The sequence below is a fragment of the Equus przewalskii genome, chromosome 15 (assembly GCF_037783145.1).
Source record: "Equus przewalskii isolate Varuska chromosome 15, EquPr2, whole genome shotgun sequence".
Taxonomy (NCBI): domain Eukaryota; kingdom Metazoa; phylum Chordata; class Mammalia; order Perissodactyla; family Equidae; genus Equus; species Equus przewalskii.
The window spans coordinates 77,709,759-77,729,587 of record NC_091845.1 but is presented as its reverse complement, the minus strand read 5'-3'; the positions used below and the strand labels follow the sequence as shown (position 1 = coordinate 77,729,587).

Sequence of the window (19,829 nt, the reverse complement as noted above, 5' to 3'; positions counted from 1 at the left end):
TGAAAGTCATTCCATATTCCTGGAAGATAAAAATAAGTATTTTAAAGTTGACAGTTCTTTCCAAAGCAAATAAAAATTATGTAATGACGTTTCAATCAAATATTATTAGAGTTTCTCAAAAACGGTAATGTCACCCACTACCCAGATCTTGGTTTCTAATACTATTCTCTAATAAAAGATCCAAGTCTCCTTGGAAAAATAGCTAATTTGGGTTTGGGACAGGAAATGTACAAGATGAACCTGAATGTCTTGTAGTACCAGGAAAGTAAGGAAATAGTAGAAAAAAACCCAAAATGGTGGAACACAGGCATCAACCTGAAAAAGCTCCCAATAGCCAAAACTGGAGTGATTTGAGCGAAAAAATAAATAATGTAACGTTCGATTTTAACCTAAAGTATAAAATAAATATACATGAGTACATCCTCATATATAAGTGATGGCTGGGGCCAGCCCCGTGGCTGAGTAGTTAGGTTCGCACACTCCACTTTGGTGGCCCAGGGTTTCACTGGTTTGGATCCTGGGTGCAGACCTAGCCCTGCTCATCAAGCTGTGCTGAGGTGGCGTCCCATGTAGCAGAACTAGAGACCTACAATATACAACTATGTGCTGGGGGTCTTTGGGGAGAAGAAGAAGTAAGTAAATAAATAAATAAATAAGTGGGGGAGAAAACACAAATCTCTCATATAGAATACCTAATAATTTATGTAGATACTCCCCCCTCCAGGAGGTAGAGCTTAAAGCCTCCAACCCCTCCCCCCCCCCGAGTGTGAGCTGCACTTAGTGCAATGCTTCCAAAGGGTGGCTTGTGCAGGAGTAACATATGAAGAAACCTAGAAAGCACCACCTTGCCCAGGTAATCCTCAAGGTTAACTTTCTTAGTCATAAGCCACGTTGATGGAGTATACCCTTGATATGATGTGATGAGAATTTCCTCCCAGTAACCCATAACCCTAGTCTAACAATTAAAAAAAAATTCAGACAAACCCAGATGTAGTGACATTCTACAAAATACCTGACCACTACTTCCCAAAACTGGCAAGGTCATCAAAAACAAGGCAGATCTTGAATAGACCAGTCACAAGTAAAGAGGTTGAAACAGTAATCAAAAACTTCCCCAAAAATAAAAGTCCAAGACCAGATGGCTTCTCTGGAGAATTCCACCAAACATGCAAAGAAGATTTAATACCTTTCCTTCTCAAACTATTCCAAAAAGTTGAAGAAGATGGAACACTTCCTAACACATTTTGCAATGCCAAGATCACCCTGATCCCAAAGCCACATAAGGACTACACAAAGAAGAAATATTACAGCCCAATATCGCTGATGAACATAGATGCAAAAATCCTCAACAAAATATTGGCAAACCCAATACAGCAATACATTGAAGGGATCATACACCATGATCAAGTGGGATTTATACCAGGGACACCGGGATGGCTCAACATCCACAAATCAGTGTGATACACCACATTAACAAAATGAGGAATAAAAATCACATGATCATTTCACTAGACGCAGAGAAATCGTTTTGACAAGATCCAACATTCATTTATGATAAAAACTCTCAATAAAATGGATATAGAAGGAAAGTACCTCAACATAATGGAGACCATATGTGACAAACCCACACTCAGTGGGGAAAAACTGAAAGCCATCCCTCTGAGAACAGGAACAAGACAAGGGTGCCCACTCTCACCACGCTTATTCAACATTGTACTGGAGGTTTTGGCCAGAGTAATTAGGCGAGAAAAAGAAATAAATGATATCTAAATTGGAAAGGAAGAAATGAAACTCTCGCTGTTTGCAGATAACATGATTTTATATATAAAACACACTAAAGAATCGAAGGGAAAACTATTAGACATAATCAACAACTACAGCAAAGTTGCAGGGTACAAAATTAACTTAGAAAATCAGTTGCATTTCTATACTCTAATAAAGAACTAACAGAAAGAGAACTCAAGAACACAATCCCATTTACAATTGCAACGAAAAGAATGAAATATCTAGGAATAAATTTGCCCAAGGAGGCAAAAGACCTATATGATGAAAACTATAAGACATTATTGAAAGAAATCAATGAAGACATAAAGAAATGGAATGATATTCCATGCACATAGATTGGAAGCATATAGTTAAAATGTCTATACTACCTAAAGCAATCTACAGATTCAGTGCAATCCCAGTCAGAATCCCAGTGATAGTCTTCACAGAAACAGAACAAAGAATCCTAAAATTCACATAGGGCAACAAAAGATCCCAAATAGCTAAAGCAATCCTGAGAACAAAGAACAAAGCTGGAGGCATCACAATCCCTGACTTCAAAATGTACTACAAAGCTATAGTAATCAAAACAGCATGGTACTGGTACAAAAACAGGCACACAGATCAATGGAACAGAATTAAAAGCTCCGAAATAAAACCACACATCTACAGACAGCTAATCTTTGACAAAGGAGCCAAGAATATATAATGGAGAAAGGAAAGTCTCTTCAATAAATGGTGTTGGGAAAACTGGACAGCCACATGCAAAAGAATGAAAGTAGACCATTATCTTTTGCCATACACAAAAATTAACTCAAAATGGATCAAAGACTTGAAGATAAGACCTGAAACCAGAAAACTCCTAGAAGAAAATATAGGCAATACACTCTTTGACCTCAGTCTTAGAAGCATCTTTTCGAATACTGTGTCTACTCAGGCAAGGGAAACAAAAGAAAAAAATAAACAAATGGGACTTCATCTGACTGAAGAGGTTCTGCAAGGCAAAGGAAACCAGGAACAAAACAAAAAGACAACCCACCAACTGGGAGAAAATATTTGCAAGTCATTTATCCAGAAGGGGTTATTCTCCAAAATATATAGACAACTCACACAACTCAACAACCAAAAAACAAACAACCCAATCAAAAGATGAGTAAAGGATATGAACAGACATTTTTCCAAAGAAGATTCATGGATGGCCAACAGGTACATGAGAAGATGTTCAACATCACTAATCATCAGGGAAATGCAAATCAAAACTACAATGAAATATCGCCTTACACCTGTTAGAATGGCTGTAATTACCAAGACGAAAAAACAACAAATGTTGGAGAGGATGTGGAGAAAAGGGAACCATCATACACTGCTGGTGGGAATGCAAGCAGGTACAGCCACTATGGGAAACAGTATGGAGATTTCTCAAAAAATTAGAAATTGAAATACCATACAACCCAGCTCTTCCATTACTGGGTATTTATCCAAAGAACTTGAAATCAACAATTCAGAAAGACTTGTGCACCCCCATGTTCACTGCAGCATTATTCACAGTAGCCAAGATGTGGAAGCAACCCAAGTGCCCATCGACTGATGAATGGATAAAGAAGATGTGGTATGCATACACAATGGAATACTACTCAGCCATAAAAAAAGACAAAATCGTCCCATTTGCAACAACATGGATGGACCTTGAGGACATTAAGTGAGATAAGCCAGGCAGAGAAAGACAAACACTGTATAATTTCAGTTATATCCACAAACACATGGACAAAGAGAACAGATTAATGGTTACCAGAGGGGAAGAGGATTGGGGGGTGGGCATAAGAGGTAAAGGGACACACTTATGTGGTGACTGACAAATAATAATGTGCAAATGAAATTTGACAATGTTGTAAACTATTATGACCTCAATAAAATGAAATCAATAAAAACAAGGCAGATCTGAGAAACTGTCACAGACCAGGGGAGGTTTAGTAAACATGATAACTAAATATAATACTAATAAACAAATTAAATATTGGCATCTCAAGAAAAAAGTTCAGCGGAATGGGAAATTCACGGAAGAAATGCAAATGGCTGATAAAAATATGAATATGTATTCAACTTCACCAGTAATCAGAATGCAACTTAAATGACAATAGCCCATGTTTGCCAGTCACATTAGGAAAGTGATTTTTTGTATTTTATTTGTGAATGCCCACCTCTTGGGCAGTAGAGGAGAGTATGGGAGCTTATAGAGGGATACGACCTCTCTGGAGGATCATTTGCTCAGTACATACAAAAGTCTTAAAAATATGCAAACTCTGGCTCAGCATTTTGTCTTCTGTGGACTTATCCTAATTAAAGAAAGATCTGTGGGAAGATTTTAGCAAAGAATGTTTACTATTGCATTGTTGATAAGAATGAAAAATTGGAAGCAGTGTTAAAAAAAACTATTGTAACACTCTTGTGTGGTGGTTTTCTATAGATATTATAAACTAAAGAACTTACTAAGTTCAGAAAGTTAAACCAGCATGTACAATATGATCTCCTTCCCCTTTTTTTTGGAAAAAGAAAAATATGTAGCATAGAATAAGACTTGATAGGGGCCGGCCCGTTGACGCAGCAATTAAGTGTGCATGTTCTGCTTCGGTGGCCCAGGATTTGCTGATTCGGATCCCGGGTATGGACATGGCACCGCTTGGCAAGCCATGCTGTGGTAGGCGTCCTACATATAGAGTAGAGGAAGATGGGCATGGATGTTAGCTCAGGACCAGTCTTCCTCAGCAAAAAGAAGAGGATTGGCAGCAGATGTTAGCTTAGGGCTAATCTTCCTCAAAAAAAAAAAAGAAAAGAAATGGGTTAAAAAAAAAAGACGATATATGTATTTAAAACATGAATTATAATTATTTCTGGGTGTGTGAATTATAGATGATTTTTTTTCTCCTATGTGCTTTTATACATTTTGCGGTTTTTCTGCAATATGCATGTGCAGCATCTTGCACATCATGTAAATCCTATTTAAAAACAAAATCTTTTTCTTCCATCAAATTAACAAAGACTTTCTTAGAATTATAACCTGTGTTGGCAAAATTGTAAGAAATTGGTATTTTCATTTCATATTCACTTCTTCTTTCTGTACTTCTATTTATTCTTATCTACTTCTATTTCTTCATACTACTTCTGGTAGGAGTGTGAATCAGCACAAGCACTTTGGGAAGCAAATTGGTAATACACCTCAACCCCCTTAAAATAGTTTATATTCTTTCACCCAGTAGAAACCCTTCTGGGAGTTTGTCATTAAAAAGAATAAGAGATTTGAGTATAGCAGTATTTACTACGTAATTATTTAAAATGGCAAAATATTGAGACTGTATAAATATTCATTTATAGGGAAATACAATATGACCCATCTGTACAGTGGAATATTAGTGCTCATGATTGAGTTTAGAGGATAGTTCTTGAGGTCTAATAATCCTCGTGTTCTGTTTTAGTCTCCTGCTCAGAATCGCATCCGTGATTCCCATTCTTTCTGTGTATTCTTTGCTGTGGTCCCAGATAAGAAAGTGAGAAATGGATTCCGTCTACTGTTTTGTGTAAATAACCAAAATTGGTAAATTACTTTTGTTCTCCAAACTGCTTACGTGTATTTTATTTGTTTTCCTCTGTTTCGATTTATTTGCTTTACTTTTAGTTATAGGTGTTATCTGAGCCTTTTCATAGTTCTATTCTTCTGTCTGAAATGCTCTTCCTACTTTTTCCATGGTAGCATCTCTGCATCTTCCAGGTTGCAGCTTGAATATCATCCCTTCGGAGAGATCTTCCTGGACCACCTTATCTAAAAGAGCCTGCGTGTCCTACCCCTTCCCAGCTCTCTGATGCCTGCTAGTTTCTTTCATAGCAATGAACACAATTGATATTTTTGTATTTGTTTGCTTCTTTATAGTGTTTGCTCCATTAGACTGTAACTTCCTGAGCCTAGGGGTTATACCTTTTCCTTCACTAGTGTATTTTTAGGTCCCGTTCTAATGGCTGGCACATTGTAAATAGTAAGTATGTGTAGGTCGAATGAACAAGCTTAATTTTGCAATTTTGACAACAGCTCATTAAGAATTTATCATGCAATTTAATTTAAAATTATTACTAATTTAGATTCTACCAACATTATTCTTATAACACATGTTTAATTTATCTTAGCCATATTGGTCTTGATATTTTAATGTATTTTATGTAGGGATGGAGGAAAAAAGTTAGGTTAGACTCAAGAGGTAAGAGAAACTCGTGCTGGAGGCAGAAGTGCCACTGGGTGCCGAGGAGTGAGTGGACTTTAAAGACGTCAAGAAGAGGAAGAAAGACGTTTTGGACAAGACAGCTGTATGTGTTGTGTTTTGTTTTTTCTTTAAGTAGACTTTATTTTTTTAGCATAGTTTTAGGGTCACAGCAAAATTGAGCGGAAGTTACAGAGATTTCACATATACTCTCTGTCTTCACTCCTACATGAGTTTTTGGGTTTCAGTTTTTTTTTTATTGTAGTAAAATATACATAACATAAAATTTACCATCTTAGCCATTTTAAGTGTACAGTTCAGTGGTACTGAATACATTCGTAACGTGCAACATCACACCATACATCCCCATAATTCTATTCCTCTTGTAAAACTGAAACTCTATACCGTCAAACAGTAATTCTCCAGTTCCCCAACCCCCTACACCCTGGCAACCACCATTTTACTTTCAGTTTATATGATATTGACTACTCTAAGTACCTCAAATAAGTGGAATTGTACAGTTTTTGTCTTTTTGTGACTGGCTTATTTTGCTCAGTGTAACGTCCTCATGCTTCATCCATGTTGTAGCATATGTCACAATTCCCCTCCTTTTTAAGGCTGAATAATATTCTCTTGTACGTGTATACCAAATTTTGCTTATCATGCATCCATCACTGGACACATGGGTTGCTTCCATTTTTTTAGCTATTCCGAATAATGCTGCTGTGAATATGGGAGTACACATAATCTTCAAGACCTTGCTTTCAGTTCTTTTGGGTATATACCTAGAAGTGGAACTCACCCAGCAGAACCATATGGTAATTCTATCTTTAATTTTTTGAGGAATCGACATTTTGATTTCCACAGCAGCTATATCACTTTACATTCCCAACAACGGTGCACAAGGGTTCTAGTTTCTCCACATCCTCGCCAAAACTTGTCGTTTTGTTTTTTTGATAGTAGCCATCCTCATGGGTGTGAGGGATAGTTCATTGTAGTTTTGATTTGCATTTCCCTAATGATTAGCGATGTTGAGCATCTTTTCACGTGTGTATTGGCCATTTGTATATCTTCTTTGGAGGAAGGTCTATTCAAGTCATTTGCCAATTTTTGAATTGAGTTGTTTGTTGTTGTTGTTGAATTTTGGGAGTTCTTTATATATTCTAGATATTAGCCCCTCATCAGATATATGATTTATATGTGATGATTTGCTTCTTGCTTGCTGCTTTCAAGATCCTCTCTTTGTCTTTTGGAAGTTTGATTTTAATGTGTCTTTGTGTGGATTTCTTGGAGTTCATGATACTTGGAGTTCATTGAGCTTCTTAGTTGTTTATATTCATGTTGTTCATTAAATTTGGGAAGTTTTCAAATATCCTCTCTGCCCTTTTCTGTCTTCTGTTTCTGAGAGTCCCACAATGTCTACATTGGTCTGCGTGGTGGTATCCTACAGGTCCCATAGCTTTCATTCACTTTTTTTCAATCTCTTTTTCTTTCTGTACCACAGACTCAATAATTTCATTGTCTTATCTTCAAGTTTGTTGATTCTTTCTTCTTCCTGCTCATATCTGCCTTAGAATCCCTCTAGCAAGTTTTTTCATTTCAGTTATTTTACTTTTCAGCTCCAGAATTTCTTTTCAGCTTTTCTATCTCTTTATTATTTCCATTTTGTTTGTGTTGTTTTCTTGACTTTATCCATGTCTTCCTACAGTTCTTTGAGCATCTTTAAGACTGTTTTAAAGTCTTTATCTAATATATCTGCCATCAGGTCTTTTTCAGGGACAGTTTCTATTGATTTCTTTTTTTTCTTTGAATTGGCCATATTTTCCTGTTTCTTGTATGTCTTGTTATTTTTTGTTGAAAACTTGATGTTTGAATCTAATAATGTGATAGCTCTGGAGATCAGAATCTCCTTCCCCAAAGGTTTTCTGTTGTTTTGTTTTGTTCTTTTTGTTCTTGTTCGTTTCTTTTTTTTTAATTGCTATAGGCTGTCTCTGTGCTGAAGATCAGCCTGAGGTGTAAACTGAAGGTCTTCTCAGGTCTTTTTTGAGACTGTTGTTGGGCACGTGTAGTCACTTTCTAATTTTTCTTGTATTTGCACTTGGTTTTAAATGTTCTAGTCTTTAATGCTGGGCTCCCAAAAGGGTAAAAAGAGAAAAATGAAGGAAGGAGGGAAGGGTGCGAGCCCTTTAAATCCTTTGGAAGTCACTCTAGCAGGAGCAGGGAGGGACTTGCAACAGTGGGAGGAGGTACAATAACAATGGCTGCCTGTGCCTTTGTCTACACCTCTGTGATGAGAAGCAGCAATCCCCAAACAGCACAGATGCTTGATGTTTGGAGGACAAGGTCCTTTTTGCCCACCTTGGCTCCCACATGCTGTGTGCACACTGCTGCAGGAACAAGTGCACAGCTGCGGGGCTGGTGTTGGGGATGGGTAGCTACTTCTGTGCTACTAGTTATAAGTTGACTGAAATTTACTATCCAAGTCTTCCCCTGGAAGTTCTAAGCCTTCAGTAGACTCCAGAGTTCCAAAATAGTTACATCAGACAGATTCTAACAGTGCAATTATTGTCTAGATAGGGGGAGACATTCCTGGTGTTTCCTACTCTACCATCTTCCCAGAATCCTTTTCCCTACATGAGTTTTTAAGACAGGACTGCAGGAATATCTTTGGCATGTTTGGGAAACCATTACAGAAAACTGTAGGGCACTAATGGAGAAGGCAGCTAGTTGCTGGTAATTAGTAATGGAAAGTTATTTGTTACAAAAATTCATCTTGATCTAATCATTAAGAGCCTGGAAATCAGGCCAAAGTAGTTGGAATTTCTTCTGTTGTCATTGGAGTTCTTTTAACAGATGGGAAGTTACTGAAAGTATCTGATTAGTAAAGGACACTTGTTCATTCATTCGTTTATTAGGTGTTGTTTGAGTACATACTGTGTTCTACGTGGTTTTCTAGACAGGAGGGGTACAGAGATGGATTAGGAGGGCTGGAGAGCCAAAAACCTGTTGTGGAAGAGTTCATTAATTTATAGAGGTAATTAGTTCTGAAAAGGTTTCTGTATGCCATGCTTAAACATTTTGACATGGGCACCATTGAAGATCTTTAAGCAGGAATCCATATATTCTGGTTTTTCCAAACAGCTTTATTTGTATTTCAGCATAATAATTAATATTGTGCCCCCTTTCACTCTCAATGGTTAAGCCAGTTTGTATAATAAATTATGTGGCTGATCACCTTCTAAAGCAAAAATACAGCAAGAACAGAAGACCATCGTTGAGCCTTTTAGCATACAGACGGTCCCTGACTTATGATGGTTCAACTTAGTGATTTTTCAACTTTATGACAGTGTGAAAGTGATACACGTTCAGTAGAAACTGCACTTTGCGTTTTCACCTTTTCCGGGGCTAGTGATATGAGGTGCGATACTCTCTTGTGATACTGGGCAATGATCACGAGGGTGAACAACCTGTATACTTACAACCCTTCTGTACCCATACAGTCATTCTGTTTTTCACTTTCAGTACCATTTGCAATAAATTACATGAGATACTCAACAGTTGATTATAAAATAGGCTTTGTATTAGATGATTTTGCCCAGCTGTACACTAATGTAGGTGTTATGAACTTAAGCTATGATGTTTGGTAGGTTGGGTGTATTAAACGCATTTTCAACTTAAGATATTTTCAACTTACGATGGGTTTGTCAGGACATAACTCCATTGTAAGTCAAGGAAGATCTGTACAAGTAATGAGAAAAACATAAAGGAACCAGCCCAGAAAGGTAGGTGTGAAACAGAAGAAATGGTCTTTACAAAAGCCAAGAGTGAATAGTTTTAATGGTATTAAGAAGGTGAAATTTGTAAGATCATCAAGGCCAAATATGGCAAGGTTATGGAGCATAAGCATACATTAGATTTGTCAAGGCAGGGTTCATTGTCTACTTTAGACATGCAGTAGCATTTGAGCAGTGGGAGAGAAGCCAAACTGGATTGTTTCTTTGAGGATAAGACTATACTATGCCTTTTGTTTTTATATCCCTAGTGCCTGGCACGGTAGTTATCATGTAGGAGGTAGTAGGTGCATTTTTGAAGAATCAAAATATAATTGATAGTGAAAAAGATGAGATAGTAGATATACATGTCACACGTTTAAAAATTAGGTAATTTAAGAGAGATGGAGAGAAGGATGTTTTTAATTTGGCAGCAGTTAGAGTGGAAAGATCTCTGCATTTTAAATGTTAAGATGAACTCAGTGGAGAGGGAAAAATTAGTTTCTGAAGAGGGAAGTAAGTTTGAAAGCTAAAGTCTTTGCTGCTCAAGGAAGAATCTATCGCACAGTGAACAGTGTGGCCTTAAAGAGGTAAATGGATAACATCACCTCACCACCCAACACCTTGATGATCTAAGAATATTCTAATTGAAAGAGTATAGTCATTGGAGTCAGAAAACCCAGAGCTAAATCCTGACTTTACCTCTTACTAGATTAGTGGCAACTCACTTACTCTCTTATGTTTAAATGACTCACCTAGTGATTTTAGTGGCCCTCTGTGAGCTGCCCAGAAGCTCCTTCACCAGTCTGTACCTCATCATCCTAGCTAATGGATTTTATGTGATTATGTCCTTGTATGTCCTATGGCCACAGTTGGTTGTCCCAGCACCTCATCACTTTGACATTTCATTGGCCAGGACAAGCACCTGACTGAAGTTCAGCCAATGGATGTCTTCCTGGTATTTTAAAGCCTAGGATGAGAGAGAGGGTTAATGGAATCTGTAAGATATAAAACTGGTGACACATCAGTGGCCATGTTTCCCACCATGTGAAGAATGCTGATCTATCGTGAGCATGATGCTGACATGAGAGGAGATCAGAGGCAAATGACAGAGGGAGACAGACAGACAGGCACAGTCCTGACAACCTTAGAGTTCCTGAGACCTAGTTGCATCCTGACCCTCCTAGTTTGGTTATCTAACCCTTTCTTGAATTCTATGAGCCAGTTGAGCCAACTAATTTCCTTTCAAGTCAAACCAGTTTGAGTTGAATTTCTCTCCCCTATGGCTAATACCTGAAATTGGATGAAGCACTCTGACTCCAGTGCTCGTGCTTTCTCCATTGCACCGTATTCCTTCTTGAAGGCTAAAATCTTATGTCTAAAATTCCATCCCTTCCTAACTTGTGAGGGCTTTAGTGAACCATTTCTCTCCTCACCAGCATCTGTAGTTTCTTCGCCTCCCATAGATCCTTCTTCGAAAGGATCCCTCATCCTGTAAAGTCTTCAGCTTGACTCTTTGGGCTCCACTAATTCAGTTGTGACTAAAGCATGTGTAGGGATTTTGGTACAAGATAAAGTTAGAAAGGTAGTAGATTGGGGCCAGGTTGAGCAAGATTTAGACTACTGTCTTAAGTGGTTTGCTGTTATTGTCTAGACCAGAGATGTTTAATTTCTGTGATGATGGAAATTTTCTGTATTTGCAGTGTCCAGTACAGTAGCCATTAGCCACATATAGCTATCGAGGACTTAACGTGTCTACTGGACCTAGGAAATTGAATTTTTAATTTTATTTAACTTCAGTCAATTCAAGCTTAAGTAGCTACATGTGGCTAAGGCTACCATTACTTTTGCTAGTGTAGCTCTAGACATTGGGAGTTATATTTCTTTTTTGTTGTTTTGTTTTTAAACCAGGGGAATAATGTGTATTAAAAAAAAAACTGGAAACAGTGTAGGCATTTGAATGGTAAGGAAGAGTCAATGATAGAGAATCACTTTCTATTCTGGATGATGGTGACTTTCACAAGGATGGGGAACACAGGAGGATGAGCTGGTTTGGGAAGGTGGACGAGGAGTTCAATACTGCAGAGGTTGAGTTGAGACTGTGGGACAGATAGACAGAGATGTCCAATAGGCAACTATAAATAAGAGTTTAGAGTGGAAAGAATGGAGAAGGCTAGGGCTAGAAGTGTATATGTTTGTCGTCATCTACATAGGAGTGATAACGTCCTAGAAATGGGTAATGTCCTCCAAAGAGGGAATGTAAATCTTGAAGTAAGGAGCATTAAGGACAGAACCTTGAGAAGTGTCTATTAAGATGGGAAAAGAAAGAGGAGCGAGCAAAGGTGAAGTTACTTACCATAAGATATTTTTAAGAAATCAGCACTATCCATGTGAGTGGCAGCAGGAACCCTTTGCTTCAGGTGTAGTGCTCTTCAGAAGGATAGAGGTTATACTTGAAAAAACATGTGGCAGATACTTACATTTAGCAAGGATGGGGGAAATAAAAACTATTGCTGTGCTATCATAGTGTCATTTCTGCCTAGAGAATCATAAATGTATCTGTAAAATGTGGTTAGTATTTGGTCAGGTTGCCAATAAACACAACAAACTCTGGTCCAAGTACGTTAGCTTATACACCTGGGGGAGAGAATGCCTAGCCCCCTTTGGTGTTTTCTAGATGATGGTTATAAATAATATAATGCTTCAAGGGATTTTCCATGTGAGATTAAGGAGAAATTATTTGAGAGGACCTATATAAGATGCGTTTTATTATGCCAGTGGGAAGTCTCAGGATTTCCCCACAGTGTGTCGTACACTTGAGGGGAGCACAAATCGTGGTGCTGCTGCTTGCTGAGAAAGGCTTGGGAGTAGATTGAAGGGTGGTGTGAGAGAAGAATTTGGGACTGGAGAAGGGGCACTGGCAAGGAAGGCAAACAGAGAGAAGGAGGCATATGGAAGAATAGACATAGGCTTAAGGTCAGATCTGTGGAGTAGACGGTAGGGAGCAGGTCAGTTTGCTGCCTAGCTCAGTGCCTCGTACATAGCAGGTGCTCAGTCAGTATCTAGGGAAGGAAAGAAGGAACGATGGTTAGGGAGAAGAAAAATTGCTCCTGCAGGAACAATGGAATCCTCCTTTGGCCACTTTATTTTATCCATTACTTGACCTCAGTCATCACATGTCATCCTGACTTTGAGTTGCTGTTAGATTTCTTGTTAGAACATATACTAAATGTGTGAGTATTCCAGGTAGTTTCTGTTTGAACTTGTAATCATTGTCCAGCTCGGGGAGCTTGGGGTGAGGGGGTGATACTCTGCTATTTAGAAGTATGGGGAGTGTATCTGAGTCCTGGGAAGTTTAATTTCCTTTTGTTAAAGACTGTAGCAGTAAGTGTGACCATATCTAGCTCCTAGCATCCTGGCCTTGGGTGACATGGGGGACCCCTTCTGGCTGATCTGACAGGTTGGAGATGCGCACTTATTTTCTCTCTGTGGTTTCTGGTAAGGTGATCAGGAATGATGAGAAGCAGGATGGGGAGTTTAAAATTATTTCAAAATATGTGTATATAAAACATTAATGTACAATTGAAATTTCACAAGATTGTAACCTATCAATAACTCAATAAAAAAATAATAATAAAGTATGTGTATATAAATGGATGTAAATGTCTAAGATCTTAATACACAAAACTGATTGGGTGCTAAAATTTCCATGTTCTTCTTTTTTTATTCAAAACTCCCCTGAAATCTAATAGTCCACAAAAACTTAGTGTATAAAATTTTAACTGATTCATTTACTCAAATATTATAGTGACCACTACATCTGATAGTGAAAACAGATTTTAGAATCTGAAAAGATACAGGGCCATATGGGTTGTATTTTCAATTTTAAGCTAATATATATTTGCAACCCAATTTAATTTACACCATATACTGTATCATTTTTGACATATCTCTGTATGCATGTAGGTGTAGTAATGTGTGGTACATAGTCTGTTTGCACAGGAAAGTTTGACCAAGGAGCAGCTCTCTTTGATCTGTTTCATTCCATATATATTTGTTTGTGTGTCTAACGGGTGCTGTTTTAGGCACTGGGGTACAACACTGAACAAAGCACAGAATCCTTGCCCTCCTGGAGCTGTTGTCAAGACATGCTTTCAATGGGGGATATTTCAGGTTAGGCGGTAACTCATCAGAGAAGGAAAGGTACCTTCGTCATCTCAGTCGTACTCTCAGGGCGCCGCTATATAAACTGAGCTCACTGAAGACACAGGTTTCGCTCGGCTTTTGTCTGCTCCATTCACCGCTCTACCCCCAGAGCCCAAGATGGTGCCTGGCTCATAATAGGCATCAGTAAATATATGTCATTGGTTGAAGTGTTTATTGTTTTGCATTTGTATCATCATAGATGTGTACTGTAGTAAATGATCCTTACATCTGGCTAGTTCAAAATTTTATAATCTCAGTAACCTTATTTTTATGTTTGTTGCCTACATTTTGTTTCTCCTTGTGCTCACATAGCAGGTTGTAGGAAAAGCTTATTAATATTAATAATTAGTCATTTGATGATCTGATATTGCAAAGGATAGATTTGGAGAGCAACTTAAGAGGTCATCTTTTGTTCAGCTTCCTATCTAGGAAAAACTGTGTAAGATGATTAGGAGTGTATTTTTAATTAATCATTTAAAAAACTAGGACGATGTAATTGGGTTCTCTTGAGAAAATGAAGAAAGGTACTTAACCCTAGATATTTAGGTACTAACCTGAAAATTTTAGAACTTCTAACTGTGTGGGAAAGTGAAAAAAAATCGAGCACAGCTAAGCTGCTCTTTGTTGATATCAGAAATGGGCCTGCCATTCATTTTGGCATTGAAGCATAGCCTCCTATCGCAGGGGGCAGGACCAGGACTTTTTTTTTCTCCCCCAGAAGAGCTGGGAAGTTATTACAGGTTGAAAAGCCCCGACCAGTTTTTCAAGAGTTTCTCCTTTTTTTTTTCTGAAACTCATGGTGCTTTTGCTCTGCTTTCAAGATGCATTAAGGTTTGCTTTGTGACTACTTTGGAGCCAGCAAATACCCTGACATGTATAATTCAAATTATGCGGATTTCATGAGTAAGTTTAATCTTATTTTTTAGCTAGTTAAAATTCAAGTGATTTTTTAGAAAAATGTTAGCTTGGAGTCAGGCATTTTATCATTTCACCATTTTATTTTAAGCATATTTGTAAAACAACCTTTAATAAGAAAGCAAGATTCTATGTAAAGAGGCTCCTTAGTCTCTTAAGACCTGCATTTTCAGTTTCTTTTGAAGTGTCTTTGTTGCGTTGGACAATATTCATATGTCTTTTGAAAGCCAGTTAACTAAATAGTTTTCCTGAGCATCTTTTTAGTTTTATTGAAAAGTATTTTAAATTGAGCTTTCTGAGCTCGATTGCTCATGTCTGACAGAGTCTCAAGTTTCCACTGAATGGTAACAAAGACTGTAGAGTGTTGTTGGTCCTGCAGTCAGAGGCATGCCTCTTTAGACCAGGTAAGAGAGATCATTGTGTTTCTTACTGCTGGGCGAGTTTTTACAGCGTTTATTTTATATTCTTTCAACAGCAGCAATGTTAAATTGATAAATAGTCAGGGGCACGCTGAATTCAAGACGTCCTTGCTTGTTGCAGACAGGAGAACTACAGGGCATGGGGGTTGGGGTGGGGGGGAGGGGTAGAGTAAGCTTAGTTTTATCACTCAGTTACTTATATAAATCAATTAAAATGTGAAAGTAGTTCTGGAGCTCAGTTTTCTTCATTCAAGAACTAAGGAAGCAGTTGAGGAATGAATAATTTTAAAGGTACTTCATGGTTATTACTTGTGAATGCAATTCAGATGATAGTTTTTACTTTCATTTCTTTCCAGTAGTTAATAAAATAAGCCTGGCCCTTAACTATACATTTTTTCCATTTATGAAAACTTTAAAATTGTCAACAGCAAAATATGCTTCCTCAGGATCTTTGGAATAAACCTGACACTTAAAAACATTTTTTTCAGCTTTTATAGCTGTTTCATTCCTTTTTTTTTTCCTCTAGTACATTTTTCTTAAAAGTATTTGTGCTTTGAAAATGTCAGCTGTATTCTAATGAAGCTCAGGCATTGTTTGCTCATAAAGGGGCCGGTGCATTCCACTGCTTTATGGTTTATTATGAGCACAGTGCGAGAGTGTGGGTGGCACCATTTGGTGTCTGCCTCTTGGGGTAGTGACTGCCATTATGTTAGCGTTGCATTGGCAAAGAAAATATAGCATGCAGGATCCCATGTGAATCTGGGTACTGTGAAGAAAATCTTAATCCTAAACAATAGCGAGTGAACCCGGAATGTGTGACAACTTGATTGAGTTGATCACTTCAAGTATTCTCTTGAAGTCTGCATTTTAGTTACAATTAATATTCTGCCGGCCATGTCTCTTGTTTTTGATGTATATAACATTTACTCATTCTTTGAACTTCAATAAGGAAATGAATGTTTCTACATAAACTATGACATTTTATATAGATACAATAAAATTTTAAGTAACACATTTCCTTTAACAAGTTGTAAGGAACTTAGTGTGGGTGGGGAGGGGGCGTGGGGGAGAGAGGAGGTCAGGCAGAGAGCCTTTCTTTCAGTTAGGAAAGGCCTGATGAAGAAAAAAGCAACAGATGTTTCTTCTGTTACAATTGAGGTTGTTTCATTCAAAATTCGCAATAGCTGGAATGGGGAGGGGAGGTCATAAATCTGACTTAATCAGTGAATAAATAAAATTTAGTGATTTAAAATTTATTCTTTTATATTCAGGATTTGAAAATCAGTATAGAGTAACATACCTTTTGAAGAGGCTTTTTTTAATCTTAAAAAATTATGTGTAATTAATGGAAATGTGAGAAAGTTAATTTTAGCGTATTTACATTATGGAAAAAATCATTAAATTGTATAGAATGTTAGGAATAAAAACTAAGCCATTATAAAATACATAAGGAATACTTAGGTTGCAGAAGTTTATAATTGTTCAATAGGTACTGAGGCTCAAAATGAAACATTATTTGCATATTGTGATAGATCATTTTATCTTCAATGAGAAGCATGAGATTTATTCCAAAAGATCTTTGAATAGGAAATGTGGGAGAAATATTTTGAATTTAATTGAAATGCTGTATTGCAGTTTGCCTCTAAAAAGAAAGTAAGCTTAGACTGGTTGCTAATGGAAAGAGGGGAATGTTTGTCTGCTGCAGAGTAGGAAGGAAGAGCTTGGAAGCAATATGCATGTGATTAAAGCAGTCGGAATAAAAAAATAGTTTTTGAATTTGTGGAATTCATAATGAGTAAAATGCAAACCTTTCCTTTTACAAGTAACACAAAGAGAAGTTCTGTGCTCTTGTATAGTGTACATAAAGTACAACTTTATGCATTTCTTAAAGTTAGTTCTTGAAAACCCAGTGCTGAGAATCAGATCTTTCACATATTAGGCACTTGTTAAAAATTTGCCATACCCCACACTGTAAAACTAATCATAATATATAATAGCCCCAAAATTCTTTGAACCATAGTTCAAAATCTCTGTATGGAGCAAATATTAAACGTTTTTCTAAATGTTTGTTTGAGTTAAGGAGAGGACTGAAAAAGATATCAACATTCAAGGAGATTATTAAAAATTTCTCTTGCTCTTAGCTAGGATCTGTGGGCTTCCCTGAAGATTTTCTTTCCTTTAAATAATGACAACAGAATTTAGAGATTTTGAAGCTTTTCAGATCATTGTTTTAATTAAGATAAGATTCTAAAATTGATCTCTGTACATTTTGCTTTTTTAAGGAGTAGCAACATGTTGCAGTTGAGGTTTTTTCTCTAAGATAAGTAAAATAATGTGCATGGAGTTTAAAATGAATTTACAAACTCTAGGTTTGACTTAAGTAAGAACTTTTAGAATTTTGACTAAAGGATATATAATTTTGATGGAATAGACAGCCCTAAAAAAAGTTGGTGGTCCCACATGTGATATATAACTATGACACCATCATAGATTGTAGTTATCGAGTATGTGTGTCACTTACGATTATAAATGTATGTATGGCAGTAAGTTGCTTAACAAGGAAAACAGCATCAAGCAACAACAATACAAAAGTAATTGAGACTGTTAACCCTTCAAATTGAGAGCAATATACTGAAAGAAGACTTCTGGGGTGAAGTCCCTGTGATTCTTGCCTTATATATGAACTCTTTAGCATAAAAGTGAGGTCTGGGGGGATCTGAGCTTCAGCTTTTCATTGTTCTCCAAGTCAGGATACCAGAATGACTGATTTAGACCTTCTCTCTGCCCTACATATATGTAGGCAATTAGAAACAAACAACGGCAACCTAGAAATCTCTCGTCTCTGGGGTGAGGTCAGAGGGAAGACTTTCCTGATACCTGTGTTTTTCTGAAAAGAAAACCTTTTACATTCTTGTTTAGGAGCTGGTAAAATAGTATGAGTATTGTGCTTTAAGTATATTATGAATTAACTCTGTTTTGCAAATAGATCCAGGAACCTGTCGGATAATAACATTAGATATTTCTTTCTACCAAGTTCCAAGCAGCCAATTTTCAAACGAACTTTTGGATCTTGACTCTAAAGTTGGAGACCATCAGCAGGGGTCTTCGTTTTTGGCGCTTGGTTCACTTGTGGTGCAAAGTTTGGCAACTCTCTTGGCAGTTTCTCTGACAGAAAAATGAAGAGACTGCTAACTGAGCTCTTACTGTGTGCCAAGTAGACCCATGGAACTTATTTATCAAGGTTCGCAAAATGTTTTAATGGATAAGATTTTAATACAAAAGATGTTGTTGATATTGATGTCTAACTTTCTGATTTCTTGCTCTTCACGATGTAATTTAAATATAGCTTCACTAATAGCTCTCAAGTGGAACATGTTGAAATAAGAATATTGATAACATTGCAATTTTGAATGAGCTACTTAGTATGGTATTATGGAATATAAAGACCCCGGTTTTTATTTACTAAGGAAAAGAACTACTTTGAAACTCTAATTCCGGGGATAGTCTTTGGTCTTTTTGTGTTTGTGTCCTAAAGTTTTAAATTTAAGAATGCAGCTTTTTAATTCTAGATCTGTCTGTAGTCGTTGTCACCTTTTATAAGTATTAGAAAAATATCTCTCTTGACTGTAAGTTTAAAATGTTTATTTGTTAATACTGTCTGGGGCAGATTACTATCTTAGAGGGGTTGTGGGCTTCTTCATGAGAATGATTTCCTATTAAGTACCCTTGGATATTCTAACACTCATAAATTTGAATCCTTGTGGATGCACCCAGCTGCCTTGATCTGCTCCAGCCATTCAGTGGCTGTTGGTACAAGATAAAGTGTGCTGCTTTCCACTCACTGTCTTTTACTAGGCATGCAAACAGTGTTTATGTGCCATCTGGTGGGTGTATTGGCTGTGGTGATGGTGCTAAAAGTAGTGGTTGAAAATAGGCTAAACATTGAAAAGATAGAACATTTAAGAAGAAGAGACTGCAGAAATAAGGGTCACTCAGCCCTTTCTCTTTTTAAAATGACAGTAGAGATAAGTGTAGTAGAAAGAGTCTACGTACACACCATTACTTCCTTAATTTGAACAAAGAGGAAAAGGGAACTTGAAGCATCTTTCCCAGTCTTGCCTACTCATAAGAATCATCTGAGGCACTTGGTGAGAATACGCATTCCCACCTAGTTCCTGATTCTTTAGGTGTCTGGTGGAGCCTGGGAATGTGTATTTTGAATAAGAGGGACCCTCCCCTCCCCTGCACCTCTCACCCCCTTTGCGGTATGACCAGGCGCATGTGGGAAGAACTGTGAAGGATTGGAAGAACCAGGTTGTTTGCGGCCATATGATAAACTTGTTCAATTATTAATCAGAAGATATATTGTCAAAAAACAGGCAAATTCTAATTAAGCAGGTGGAAGAGAAATGAGAAAATTAAGAATTTAAGTTTCCTTGACTGAGCAAGGTAATAGAAAAAGAACAAAATGACGTCTTTTGACTAAAGATAAAGAAGCCAGTGAAAAAGCA

At 37.3% G+C, this 19,829-nt stretch overlaps 1 protein-coding gene across 37 annotated transcripts in view; it reads left to right on the top strand.

Annotated features, from left to right (window-relative positions):
• Positions 1-19,829, top strand: part of TFDP2 (transcription factor Dp-2) — a 179,184-nt gene that overhangs the window by 92,010 nt on the left and 67,345 nt on the right. For 8 of the 37 annotated variants that reach the window (XM_070576246.1, XM_070576245.1, XM_070576242.1 and 5 more), the window contains exon 1: positions 15,175-15,303. The exons of 27 other annotated variants lie outside the window; for them this stretch is intronic. Coding sequence is in view for 2 of the 10 variants with exons in the window: in XM_070576225.1 (XP_070432326.1) it covers positions 14,857-14,887 (31 nt within the window). In the remaining 8 variants the exon portion in view is untranslated. Of the gene's footprint in view, positions 1-14,741; positions 14,888-15,174; positions 15,304-19,829 lie in introns of those variants that run through there. 2 more of the 37 variants (XM_070576225.1, XM_070576222.1) reach the window with 2 other exon arrangements.